Here is a 14,791-nt window from a genome sequence, read left to right on the forward strand (position 1 = left end):
GCAAGTTTTTAATCTTGTTTTTTTGACTTTGGCATGCTGGTATTTAAAGGCTTTTAGTCAGAGGAGGAGCAGCAACAGATTTTTTCACCATTTGCCTGAAGGATGGATTAGAATGTGAGCAAAACAGAAGATGGCATAACCATTTAAGTACCATTACCCAGGAGACACGTGATGAGGGACCAAAGTAATTAGTGGTGTAATGAAAGTAGAAACTAAATGATGTGGATACAAGAAGAGGACCTTTGAACTGGATCCTTAAGCATGAAGGAGAAATCCACAGTGAATGGAGCAAGTAAAGGACTTACTGAGGAAATAGACTGCAGAAATGCTTTCTGCTTTTAGGATATGTGGGAATAGATGGATGAGAGGGGATGAGATAAACTAGAGCTGTATTGAGAAAGATTTTGTCTATCGATCTAGTCAGTTTGGACTTGACTTTGAAAACATCAGGTATCTAGGGATTATTTTAATAAAGGAAATAATGCTGTCAGATTGTTGTTTAAACAGTCACCAGATTTCTTTAAAAGCAGAATACTGGGGTGCCTGGGTGGCTTGGTTGGGTAACTGCCTTCAGCTCAGGTCATGATCCTGGAGTCCCAGGATCAAGTCCCATGTTGGGCTCCCTGCTCCCCGGGGAGTCTGCTTCTCCCTCTGACCCTCCTCCTTCTCATGCTCCTGCTCTCTTGTTCTTTCTCTCTCAAATAAACAAATAAAATTTAAAAATAAATAAAAATATAAAAGCAGAAAACTTAGACTTAATCAGTGGGTGTATATGGAATGAACCAAGATTACCTGAGCATTAAGGAGAGTATAAATATTAAAAGCATGAGGTATTTAGTATTTATATCTTTACTCAGAGCTTATCTACAACATGACATTATCTCAAATAGTAAAATGGTTCATATCATTGATAAAGATGGCCTTTTTGCTTCAGACTCTTTTCTAAGAAAAGAAAAATAAAACTTCGCATAATGCGATGTTTTGCATATTCATGCATTGATTATATAAAGTAACCTATTTTCTAAGTGGTATTAGAAAATTAATTTACTGTAGTTTAAGATCTTCTTTTCAAATGATTTTCTGTTTCTAATGTTTCTATTAACTTTAACATCATCTAGATTTAATAAGAAACCAAAGAGAGGAATACAGTACCTCCAAGAACAAGGAATGCTTGGCACTACACCTGAAGATATTGCCCAATTCTTACATCAAGAGGAAAGATTAGACTCTGTAAGAATACCATTTAAAAAAAATTCTAACCTTCTCTGTAAAACTCCTTTTTAAGTTAATAATGATAGATACTGTTTCCCCTTTAAAAGTGCCCTCCTAAGTTTGTAAGTAAAAATTAAAGAATAACCTAGGTATTCTTAATTTTGCTTTTTAATTTTCTAAACTCAAAAGAATATCTTTTTATAATAAACATGTGTGTTTAACTTTTAGTTTCATGCTTGAAATAGTTAACCAGGTAGTCAAAACCTGTGAATCTTGTAGATTTTTCTATTCTTTAAATGTTGTTCTGGCAAATGTAACATTTCATTAGGATATCAGTATTTTTATCTTTTGTTCTTTAGACTCAAGTGGGTGAGTTCCTGGGAGATAATGATAAATTTAACAAAGAAGTCATGTATGCATTTGTGGACCAACATGACTTTTCAGGAAAGGACTTTGTTTCAGCCCTCCGTATGTTTCTGGAAGGATTCCGTCTTCCAGGGGAAGCTCAGAAAATCGATCGGTTGATGGAAAAATTTGCTGCAAGATACCTTGAATGCAACCAAGGGTAAGAAAGATCAAATTCAAGTATTTATTGGTTGCCAGCTATACCCAAGACACTATGATAGGGAGCATCAGAAGATTAATCATCTGTTACACCCAAAGAATTTAGATTGTCTGTCATCTAGAAGTGATAAGACAATTCCATAAAAACACTTGTAATATGAGCTAGAACATAAATCCTGCAAAAGAAAATTATGGAGGTTTGAGATAATTTATTTAAATGCAACTGTACAAAGAAGTTTATAACATGATACACTTACTTTTCCAGACAAACCCTTTTTGCTAGTGCAGATACTGCTTATGTTTTGGCTTATTCAATTATCATGCTGACCACAGATCTTCACAGTCCACAGGTACGTACAATGTGTAATAGACAGTACAAATTAAATAAGTTCTTTTGAATTCAATAAGTACAAGTTGAAATTTTAATCTTATTCAGTGAAATCAGTCACCAAATTGGGGTATTTAATTTGGTGTAGTATTCATTTTACAAATGTGGTTTCTGGGGGCACTGATTTTGGCTCAGGTACTGACCTCAGGGTCCTGAGGTGGAGCCTTGTGTCAGGTTCCACACTCAGCAGGGAGTCTGCTAGGATTTTTGTCGCCCCCTCTGGCTTCCCCATGTAGGTATGCTCCCATGCTCTCTGTCTCTCTCTACCTCAAAATAAATGAATGAATGAATAAATAAATAAATAAATAAATAAATAAAATTTTAAGGCTTTATTTGGGAGAGCAAGAGAACATGAGGGCATGAGCAGGGAGGGGAGGAGAGGCAGAGTGAGAAGCAAACTGCCTGTTGAGCAGGGAGCCCCATGGAAAATGTGGGGCTCAATCCCAGGCCCTTGGGATCATGACTTGAGCCAAAGGCAGATGCTTAACTGACTGAGTCACCCAGGTGCCTCTAAATAAATAAATTATTTTTTTTTAAGTTTTTTGATAATAATTCTATTTAGCCTTTCAGATACCTGAAAAGTAAGTCTATATTTGTCTCATGATTAATAGCTGTATAAAGCTTAAGGTAAATGTTAAAATATGTATATTAGTTCTTTAGCTTATACTTATTACAACATGGAAAAACACTACATAAACTTTTTTTTTTCTTTTAAACATTTCAGACTTAAGCAATAGAGTGGTTAGTATGGGAATCCTTCATTGTGCCCATCACCCAGCTTCCACATTTACCAACTATGGCTGGTCTTATTCATTCTATATCCTCTCTGTCTCCCAGATCATTTTGAAGTAAATCCCAGGTGTCATATCATTTCATCTGTATTTATTTCAGTGTATATCTCTGAAAGACACATACTCTATTTAAATATAACCGTAATATCATTACTCCTAAAAATTAACAGTAATTTTAAAATATTAGATATCTGGGATATTGAGATAATTATTTTCCCTCTTAAAATTCATAACTCCTTCTTAAATATTAAGGAACTGTCACTTGATTTCTGATACCCATTAGCAAAAAAAATTATTTTTAAAGTTTTGGGTATTTTATACTTTGTTTCAGAACGATACTTGGATATCTTTGGGGGAAAATTGCCTTTGTAAATTCATTTATTTGCAAGAATTTCTTTATACTTCTCAGGGATAAACATCTAATTATATCTGTTATTCTTAGGAAATAAACTATTACTAATCTTAGAGGTTTGGAAAAATTAAAATTTATTTGAAGATTAAGATTAAATTTTGCAATATAGGGATTTTTGTGTGTGTGTTTTGAGATGTTTAAGGCAGGGTTGATATGGAAAGTATATATCAAATGTATGATGGGAATTATATGCAGAATTACTGTTAAGCATTGCATTACATGCAACAACTATGCATTCATCAGTGATTTATTTGATTTTATATAGACATGTCTTAAAAAGTCATTTACTATTTTAATCATTTAAAAATTGCCCATGGCAGGGTGCCTTGGTGGCTCAGTCAGATAAGCTCTTACCTTCTGCTCAGGTCATGATCCCAGGACCCACATGATCCCAGCCCCACATAGGGTTCTCTTCTTAGAAGGAAATCTGCTTTTCCCTCTTCCCACTCCCCACCACCGCCTCTCCCCCTGCTCATGCTCACTTGTGCTTTGTCACATGCATTTTCTCTCTCTCTCAAAGAAATAAGTAGAATCTTTTAAAAAACAAATAAAAATAAAAATTTCGCTTGGCATATTACTGGGAGTGTAGTTAAAGCAGCTCCCTTTCAGGTTAATATTACACAGTATACTTTTTTCTATGGTGTTATAAGGCAGTCTACAGATGGTAACTTATTGAATACCTTCATATCCGAGTTTTCTGTCTGGTGTTTTGGTCCAGATCAATACACTACCACCCGTTTGTTTTTAAAATGTTATATGTTTTTTTTAATTTTTTAAAAAGGTGTTATTTATTTGTCAGAGAGAGAGTGTGCACAAGTAGGCAGAGTGGCAGGCAGAGGCGGAGAGAGAAGCAGGCTCCCCACTGAGCAAGGAGCCGGATGTGGGACTCGATCCCAGGACCCTAGGACCCTAGGACCTGAACCGAAGGCAGCAGCTTAACCGACTGAGCCACCCAGGCGTCCCAAATGTTACATTTTTAAAGAATTTGGTTCTGTAAATGAGTTTTCAGCATTATATGCATCTATGTCATATCTTCCCATACATATGTACATCCTGGTGAAATTTGTTTTGAGGAAATATTGAAACATCCTTTAATGTCCTTTAATAGTACCCAGATTGTTAAAAGTTTCTGAACACAGATCAGTTAGGCAACTACTTGAGAACAGTTCTGTGTCTTCATGGCACTTATTTCTGTCCATAGAACATGTGCGTGGTATCCTGGTCTAGCAGTGGTAACTACTTGTAGTCTCCCCACTCCCTGTTAGACTGCTGCTGGCTGGCATCATGTCCTGATATGCAGCCTGCAGTTAGCGAAGAGCTTATGAGTTGCTATGAAGGAAGGTTCAGTTAGAGAACTGAACCCATAATCATGACCCCATATGCTTTGACTACAACAAGATTACATGAACTATAACAAATGGCATCATTTTTAAAGAACACAGGTAAACTTTAAAGGAATTCCTTAAAACTAGGACTTTTCATTCTTATTTGTTTTCAGAGTTAAAATATTTAAACCAAATCATTTATGTTTCTTTTTCACCTAGAATATTTATAATTAGACTATTTTTTATATATTGTATGAATCAATGAATTTTTTTAAAAACTTGAGGTATATTTAGAACACATTTAATTTTTGTGCGTGTATTAATCTCCATCATAGTAACAACTGGCTTGAAGTGACTTAAACACTAAAACTAAACACAGCTTAATATAAGCGCATAAAGGGCACGTAGGTGGCTCAGTCAGTTAAGCACCTGCCTTCAACTCAGGTCATGATCCTAGGGTCCTGGGATCAAGCCTTGAGTTGGGCTCCCTGCTCAGTGGGGAGCCTGCTTCTCCCTCTCCATCTGCCTGCTATTCCCCGTCTTGTGCTCTCTCGCTATCTCTCTCTGTCAAATAAATAAAATCTTTAAAAAATAAATAAGCACATGAAAACAAAAGAGTGGAATGTTCCATAAAAGATAAGCAGGAAAAGAAAAGTAAGATTATGTTTTATCTGACTTTCAGAATCCCATTGTGCCAGAATTGTTCTGTTTGAGATGTATATGTTTATTTAAGGTATCTGAAATTCATGTATTCCCTACTCCCACTTCTGAAAGCTCCCATGCCCACTTCCCAACCCAGACCCACAAGTGTATTGTACTGCTACTTCAGATTTTTATCAAGACTTCTTCTTGTCTCTGGCATTATGGTAAAACAATATGCCATGCTCAAGATCTCCAGGTGATGTTAATCTTCTTTTAGTGTCTTATTGGCAGCACTTATATGGTCTATTATTTTAGTGTCCCTGAGTCATTATTTTTTATTATTTGTCAGAAATCCAGGAGAAATGACCTTCTTTTATTTATTTATTTATTTATTTATTTATTTATTAAAGTGCTGACTGAAGATGAGTTTTTAAAGTTATGGCTTGCTTATTATTCTGTGCACTGTATAAATTAACAGGAGTCTTATCTTTAGAGTTGCCTTAAATTCTTTAATGGGAGAAGGTGGGAATATATATAATTGAATAAATAGTCAGCATACCTCGTTTTATTTTGCTTTACTTTATGACACTTTGCAGATAATTGTGTTTTTTACAAATTGAAGGTCTGTGGCAACCTTGCATCAAGCGAGTCTGTCAGCGCCATTTTTCCAACAGCATTTGCTCATTTCATGTCTCTCACATTTTGGTGATTTTCGCAATATATCAAACTTTTTCATTACTATTACATTTGTTATGATGATCTGTGATCAGTGATTATGACCCGTTGAAAGCTCAGATGATGGTTAGTATTTTTTAGCAATAAAGTATTTTTGCATTAAGGTATGTACATTGTTTTCTTAGACATAATGCTATTGCACACTTAGTAGACTATCGTACAGTGTAATATAACTTTTATATGTACTAGGAAGCCAAAAAATTTATTTGACTCACTTTATTGTGGTAGTATGGACCCAAACAGTTTCTCCCAGATATGCCTGTATCTTCAGAGACGTCCTAAGACCTGGATGAGTTTTGGGAGATACAAACATTTTGACTGTGCTAGTTCTCAAGTTTGGTGACAGGGCTACATCTTATAAACTACAAATTATTATTCCACAGACTGATCAAGGTGTGGCGCAGGACATTCCTGTTCAGAGTACTGTTAACAAGACAGAATGTTCAGAAGATACTTCACCTGGATCACCTAACATTTGTTTGCCATGCTGAGTCAGGGAGATTGTTATCTGATTTTAGATGAATTGAGTTGTTACTTTGCATCCACTGTTATATAAAATCAGCTTTTAAGTCATTAAAACATATTTATGTTTTCTCAAACTAAGATTTGAATTTTTTTTTTTAAGATTTTATTTATTTATTTGACAGAGAGAGAACACAAGCAGGCAAAGAGGCAGGCAGAGAGGAGGAAGCAGGCTCCCTGCTGAGCAGAGAGCCTGATGTGGGGCTCGATCCCCAGGAACCTGAGATCATGACTTGAGCCGAAGGCAGCAGCTTAACCCACTGAGCCACCCAGGCGCCCCTTGATTTTTTTTTTTTTTAAGATTTTATTTATTTATTTAACACAGAGAGATCACAAACAGGCAGAGGGGCAGGCAGAGAGAAAGGGGGAAACAGGCTCTCCGCTGAGCAGAGCGCCCAATGCGGGGCTCGATTCCAGGACCCTGAGACCATGACCTGAGCCGAAGATAGAGGCTTAAACCTCTGAGCCACCCAGGCACCCCTAGATGTGAATCTTTTTACTACCATATGTTTTTAATATTTGTCATGGTCCTTTTTTAAAGACTGTAGCTAGAATTCTTAAACCTTGGGCAAAAACAAATAGTTTCATTATCTGATTTCCCTGTTTCTTACTATAAATTACTTGTGTGCCCATCTGAGAAGGTGTATTAGCATATGCCAGGCTAGGTCTTTTCTATATTGCCTTCATTTTCTAGGACTGTTTTTCATTTTAATACATGTTGAATATTTTCCCCTTCCTGTCCTCAAAGTATTTCTAAATTCTCTCCTAAGAGTATACATATTCTTAAAATAGGAATAGTTTTTAAGTAAGTTTTAAGAATCATAATGGTTTTTCCTTTCTAGGTTAAAAATAAAATGACAAAGGAACAATATATAAAGATGAATAGAGGTATCAATGACAGTAAAGACCTTCCTGAAGAGTACCTATCAGCTATCTATAATGAAATAGCTGGAAAAAAGATATCAATGAAAGAAACAAAAGAACTCACAATCCCTACAAAATCAAGTAAGCAAAGTAAGTATCCAAATCAATTAAAGTCTGATTGTTCAGGAGGATAAATAAGGTTTCCCAAGAGTTTTTCAATTGGTTTACAGAAAATCAGATACTATTCTAATGAAAAGTATTATACAGTTTGCTGATATAATTTTTTTTTTTACATTCTGAGTAAAAATAGAAGTGTATAATATGCATGGATTCATGTGCATTTAATAGATACTTGTCAATTTAGTAGTAAATCTCAGCATGTAGTTGGACATCAGCAAGACAACTTTGGCAGCCCCGTCAGTCTTTTTTGCCTCCTCGTCATCTTTTTTTTTTTTTTTTTTTAAAGATTTTATTTATTTATTTGACAGAGAGAGATCACAAGCAGGCAGAAAGGCAGGCAGAGAGAGAGAGAGAGGAGGAAGCAGGCTTCCTGCTGAGCAAAGAGCCCGATGTGGGACTCGATCCCAGGACCCTGAGATCATGACCTGAGCCGAAGGCAGCGGCTTAACCCACTGAGCCACCCAGGCGCCCCGCCTCCTCGTCATCTATAAGCAACACAATTCTATCTCTTCATCTATTGCTATACATAAACATAAGCTGGAAGTAGGAGTGAGTCAAGGATTTGGGAAGGTTAAGATTGTGAGGGAGCTCATGGAGTTGGAAATCACTCCTTCAGGTGCACCACAAATTATATCATTATAGAGGTCCTAGATGTAACCAGCATGGGAAGCCAAGTGTAGGCTTGGCTCCATTCTAGACATGGTATACATGTGGGCAGTGGTGATTAAATTAGAACTAAAATCTGACTATAAAAATAAGATGAGGGTAGTGGCTCAAGAATATAGCAGCTCAAGAATATGTAATATGGAAAGAAGACTCCTGCCTTTCTGAGCTCTCCCTGGAAGTGAAATCTCAAGCTTTATGTCACAGAACAGATTGCAGTAGCACAGTTCTGTTGCCAGGAGAGGAGCAAGGGCCTATGTGATATGTGTATTTCCAGAAGTTGAGGGCATTTGTGATACGTGTATTTCCAGAAGTTGATAGAGAATTATGAGAGTCAGGGCTAGGGACATGTTAGAAGGAATAGGGAAATATAAATGGCCTTATCTTTTGGAATACTGTAGTAGATGATTCTAAGGAGTTTTTGTACTCCCCTCATTTTATAGATGAGGAAACTGAAGTCCAGAGAGGTTAGGAAACTTAGAATCATAGAATCTGTAAGGTGAGTATAACGTAGAAAACTTTATATTGAATCTGTACAGCTAAAACCCAAAAAGTGGCAAAGCCAAATCTTGAACTGGTGTCTTTGGCTCATTCTGCAGTCCAGTACCAATCAGCAGTTTGCTTGGTTGTGTTATTTTCAGCTCTTCTGCTTATAACGTTGTCAAATATATTGCTCAAGACTTCATTTCACACCTAAGTAGATGCCAGTTCTGTGACTTAGCTGTTTTTTTCTCAGACCCGTAATAAAACATCTTACCCTCCTTTCTCTGGCCTATTTTGTCCATGGTGGTAGAATATCAATAAGAAGCAGGATATGAGAAGGCTGTAGGTATACTGAAATACTGATGTGATCCCGGAATGCTAGGGCCACTGGTTTCTTGTTAACTCGGGAGTCATCATTCAAGCCTGTGTCGTCCAAGGATGCCCTTGCCTTTTACTTGTCTCCTCATATTTTCCCATCCCATATTTTGGTTATTTCCTGAGTTCTTCCACTGTGCCAGATTTATACCTACTCTATTTCCTTCTCATAGGTTTTCCACTTACCCCAACTCTTTTTTTTTTTTTTTTAAGTAAATATATATATTTTTCCCCAGGGGTATAGGTCTGTAAATCGCCAGGTTTACACACTTCACAGCACTCACCATAGCACATACCCTCCCCACAGTCCATAACCCCACCCCCCTTCTCTCAACCCCCCTACCCCCAAAAACCCTCAGTCTGTTTTGTGAGATTAAGAGTCACTTATGGTTTGTCTCCCTCCCAATCCCATTTTGTTTCATTTATTCTTCTCCTACCCCTTTAACCCCCCATGTTGCATCTCCACTTCCTCATATCAGGGAGATCATATGATAGTTGTCTTTCTCCGATTGACTTATTTTGTTAAACATGATACGCTCTAGTTCCATCCACGTCGTCGCAAATGGCAAGATTTCATTTCTTTTGATGGCTGTATAGTATTCCATTGTATATATATACCACATCTTCTTTATCCATCCATCTGTTGATGGACATCTAGGTTCTGTCCACAGTTGGGCTATTGTGTATTGTGAACATTGCTGCTATAAACATTCAGATGCACGGGCCCCTTCGGATCACTACATTTGTATCTTTAGGGTAAATACCCAGTAGTGCAATTGCTGGGTAATAGGGTAGTTCTATTTTCAACATTTTGAGGAACCTCCATGCTGTTTTCCAGAGTGGTTGCACCACCTTGCATTCCCACCAACAGTGTAGGAGGGTTCCCCTTTCTCCACATCCTCGCCAGCATCTGTCATTTCCTGACTTGTTAATTTTAGCTATTCTGACTGGTGTGAGGTGATATCTCATTGTGGTTTTGACTTGTATTTCCTTGATGCCGAGTGATATGGAGCACTTTTTCATGTGTCTATTGGCTATATGGATGTCTCTGCAGAAATGTCTGTTCATGTCCTCTGCCCATTTCTTGATTGGATTATTTGTTCTTTGGGTGTTGAGTTTGCTAAGTTCGTTATAGATTTTGGACACTAGCTCTTTATCTGTCTGATGTGTCGTTTGCAAATATCTTCTCCCATTCTGTCAGTTGTCTTTTGGTTTTGTTAACTGTTTCCTTTGCTTTGCAAAAGATTTTGATCTTGATAAAATCCCAATAGTTCATTTTTGCCCTTGCTTCCCTTGCCTTTGGCGATGTTCCTAGGAAGACATTGCTGCGGCTGAGGTCGAAGAGGTTGCTGCCTGTGTTCTCCTCAAGGATTTTGATGGATTCCTTTCGCACATTGAGGTCCTTCATCCATTTTGAGTCTGTTTTCGTGTGTGGTATAAAGAAATGGTCCAATTTCATTTTTCTGCATGTAGCTGTCCCAATTTTCCCAATACCATTTATTGAAGAGGCTGTCTTATTTCCATTGGACATTCTTTCCTGCTTTGTCGAAGATTAGTTGACCATAGAGTTAAGGGTCTATTTCTGGGTTCTCTATTCTGTTCCACTGATCTATGTTTCTGTTTTTGTGCCAATACCATGCTGTCTTGATGATGACAGCTTTGTAAGAGAGCTTGAAGTCCAGAATTGTGATGCCACTAACTTTGGCTTTCTTTTTCAATAATCCTTTGGCTATTCGAGGTCTTTTCTGGTTCCATATAAATTTTAGGATTGTTTGTTCCATTTCTTTGAAAAAGATGGATGGTACTTTGATAGGAATTGCATTAAATGTGTAGATTGCTTTAGGTAGCATAGACATTTTCACAATATGTGTTTTTCCAATCCAGGAGCATGGAACATTTTTCCATTTCTTTGTGTCATCCTCAATTTCTTTCATGAGTACGTTATAGTTTTCTGAGTTTAGATTCTTTGCCTCGTTGGTTAGGTTTATTCCTAGGTATCTTATGGTTTTGGGTGCCATTGTAAATGGGATAGACTCCTTAATTTCTCTTTCTTCTTTCTTGCTGTTGGTGTAGAGAAATGCAACTGATTTCTGTGCATTGGTTTTATATTCCTGTACAAGTTCTAGCAGACTTGGAGTGGGGTCTTTTGGGTTTTCCACATACAGTATCATATCATCTGCAAAGAGTGATAGTTTGACTTCTTCTTTGCTGTTTTGGATGCCTTTAATTTCTTTTTGTTGTCTTATTGCTGACGCTAGGACTTCTAGTACTATGTTGAATAGCAGTGGTGATAATGGACATCCCTGCCATGTTCCTGACCTTAGTAGAAAAGCAGTTTTTCTCCATTGAGAATGATATTTGCGGTGGGTTTTTCATAGATGGCTTTGATAATATTGAGGTATGTGCCTTCTATCCCTACACTTTGAAGAGTTTTGATCAGGAAGGGATGTTGTACTTTGTCACATGCTTTTTCAGCATCTATTGAGAGTATCATATAGTTCTTGCTCTTTCTTTTATTAATGTGTTGTATCACATTGATTGATTTGTGGATGTTGAACCAACCTTGCAGCCCTGGAATAAATACCACTTGGTCGTGGTGAATAATCCTTTTAATGTACTGTTGAATCCTGGCTAGTATTTTGTTGAGTATTTTCGCATCTGTGTTCATCAAGGATATTGGTCTATAGCTCTCTTTTTTGATGGTATCCTTGTCTGGTATTGGGATCAAGGTGATGCTGGCCTTATAAAATGAGTTTGGAAGTTTTCCTTCCATTTCTGTTTTTTGGAACAGTTTTCGGAGAATAGGAATTAGTTCCTCTTTAAATGTTTGGTACAATTCCCCTGGGAAGCCATCTGGCCCTGGGCTTTTGTTTGTTTGGAGATGTTTTTTTTCTTAAGATTTTATTTATTTATTTGACAAAGAGAGATCACGAGTAAGCAGAGAGGCAGGCAGAGAGAGAGAGAGGAGGAAGCAGTCTCCCACTGAGCAGAGAGCCCGATGTGGGACTTGATCCCAGGACCCTGAGATCATGACCTGAGCCGAAGGCAGCGGCTTAACCCACTGAGCTACCCAGGCGCCCTGCTTGGAGATTTTTGATGACTGTGTCAATCTCCTTACTGGTTATGGGTCTATTCAGGTTTTCTATTTCTTCCTAGTTCAGTTGTGGTAGTTTATATGTCTCTAGGAATGCATCCTTTTCTTCCAGATTATCAAATTTGTTGGCGTAGTGTTCTTCATAGTATGTTCTTATAATTGTCTGTATTTCTTTGGTGTTAGTTGTGATGTCTCCTCTTTCATTCATGATTTTATTTATTTGGGTCCTTTCTCTTTTCTTTTTGATAACTCTGGCAAGGGGTTTATCAATCTTATTAATTCTTTCAAAGAACCAGCTCCAAGTTTTGTTGATTTGTTCTATTGTTTTTGTTTTGGTTTCTATTTCATTGATTTCTGCTCTGATCTTTATGATTTCTCTTCTCCTGCTGGTTTAGGGTTTCTTTTTTTTTTTTTTTTTTTTTTTTTTTTTTTTTAAAGATTTATTTATTTATTTATTTGACAGAGAGAAATCACAAGTAGACAGAGAGGCAGCCAGAGAGAGAGAGAGAGGGAAGCAGGCTCCCTGCTGAGCAGAGCCCGATGCGGGACTCGATCCCAGGACCCTGAGATCTTGACCTGAGCCGAAGGCAGCGGCTTAATCCACTGAGCCACCTGGGCGCCCCTGGTTTAGGGTTTCTTTCTTGTTTTTTCTCCAGCTCCTTTAGGTGTAGGGTTAGGTTGTGTACCTGAGACCTTTCTTGTTTCTTGAGAAAGGCTTGTACCGCTATATATTTTTCTCTCAGGACTGCCTTTGTTGTGTCTCACAGATTTTGAATTGTTGTGTTTTCGTTATCATTTGTTTCCATGAATTTTTTCAATTCTTTAATTTCCTGGTTGACCCATTCATTCTTTAGAAGAATACTGTTTAGTTTGCATGTATTTGGGCTCTTTCCAAATTTGCTCTTGTGATTGAGTTCTAGCTTTAGAGCATTGTGGTCTGAAAATATGCAGGGAATGCTCCCAATCTTTTGATACCAGTTGAGACCTGATTTAGGACCGAGGATCTGATCTATTCTGGACAGTGTTCCATGTGCACTAGAGAAGAATGTGTATTCTGTTGCTTTGGGATGAAATGTTCTGAATATATCTGTGATGTCCATCTGGTCCAGTGTGTCATTTAAGGTCTTTGTTTCCTTGTTGATCTTTTGCTTGGATGATCTGTCCATTTCAGTGAGGGGAGTGTTAAAGTCCCCTACTATTATTGTATTATTGTTGATGTGTTTCTTTGATTTTGTTATTAATTGGTTTATATAGTTGGCTGCTCCCCTGTTAGGGGCATAGATATTTAAAATTGTTAGATCTTCTTGTTGGACAGATCCTTTGAGTATGATATAGTATCCTTCCTCATCTCTTATTATAGTCTTTGGCTTAAAATCTAATTGATCTGATATAAGGATTGCTACTCCTGCTTTTTTCTGATGTTCATTAGCATGGTAAATTGTTTTCCACCCCCTCACTTTAAATCTGGAGGTGTCTTTGGGTCTAAAATGCGTTTCTTGTAGGCAACTTATTGATGGGTTTTGTTTTTTTATCCATTCTGATACCCTGTGTCTTTTGATTGGGCATTTAGCCCATTAACATTCAGGGTAATTATGGAGATATGAATTTAGTGCCTTTGTATTTCCTGTAAGGTGACTGTTACTGTATATTGTCTCTGTTCCTTTCTGATCTACTACTTTTAGGCTCTCTCTTTGCTTAGAGGACCCCTTTCAATATTACCTGTAGATCTGGTTTGGTGTTTGCAAATTCTTTCAGTTTTTGTTTGTCCTGGAAGCTTTTAATCTCTCCTTCTATTTTCAGTTATAGGCTAGCTGGATATAGTATTCTTGGCTGCATGTTTTTCTCGTTTAGTGCTCTGAATATATCATGCCTGCTCTTTCTGGCCTGCCAGGTCTCTGTGGATAAGTCTGCTGCCAATCGAATATTTTTACCATTGTATGTTACAGACTTCTTTTCCCGGGCTGCTTTCAGGATTTTCTCTTTGTCACTAAGACTTGTAAATTTTACTATTAGGTGATGGGGTGTGGACCTATTATTGTTGATTTTGAGGGGGGTTCTCTGCACCTCCTGGATTTTGATGTTTGTTCCCTTTGCCATATTATGGAAGTTCTCTTCAATAATTCTCTCCAGTATTCCTTCTGCTTCCCTCTCTCTTTCTTCTTCTTCTGGAATCCCAATTATTCTAGTGTTGTTTCATCTTATGGTGTCACTCATCTCTCGAATTCTGCCCTCGTGGTCCAGTAGCTGTTTGTCCCTCCTTTGCTCAGCTTCTTTATTCTCTGTCATTTGGTCTTCTATATCACTAATTCTTTCTTCTGCCTCATTTATCCTAGCAGTGAGAGCTTCCATTTTTTATTGCACCTCATTAATAGCTTTTTTTATTTCAACTTGGTTAGATTTTAGTTCTTTTATTTTTCTAGAAATCTTATATCTCCCTAGAGGGTTTCTCTAATATCTTCTATGCCTTTTTCGAGCCCGGCTAGAACCTTGAGAATTGTCATTCTGAACTCTAGATCTGACATATTACCAATGTCTGTATTG

The 14,791-nt window shown here is 37.4% G+C and overlaps 1 protein-coding gene across 3 annotated transcripts in view; it reads left to right on the plus strand.

Annotated features, from left to right (window-relative positions):
- Positions 1-14,791, plus strand: part of ARFGEF1 (ADP ribosylation factor guanine nucleotide exchange factor 1) — a 155,963-nt gene that overhangs the window by 93,526 nt on the left and 47,646 nt on the right. For all 3 annotated transcript variants that reach the window (XM_045075690.1, XM_045075689.1, XM_045075691.1), the window contains 4 exons: positions 1,119-1,230; positions 1,572-1,777; positions 2,042-2,126; positions 7,434-7,605. In XM_045075690.1, the coding sequence (XP_044931625.1) occupies positions 1,119-1,230; positions 1,572-1,777; positions 2,042-2,126; positions 7,434-7,605 (575 nt within the window). The remainder of the gene's footprint in view (positions 1-1,118; positions 1,231-1,571; positions 1,778-2,041; positions 2,127-7,433; positions 7,606-14,791) is intronic.

This window comes from Mustela putorius, unplaced genomic scaffold, assembly GCF_011764305.1.
Source record: "Mustela putorius furo isolate JIRA1106 unplaced genomic scaffold, ASM1176430v1.1 tig00000151_pilon_pilon_pilon, whole genome shotgun sequence".
NCBI classification, from domain to species: Eukaryota; Metazoa; Chordata; class Mammalia; order Carnivora; family Mustelidae; genus Mustela; species Mustela putorius.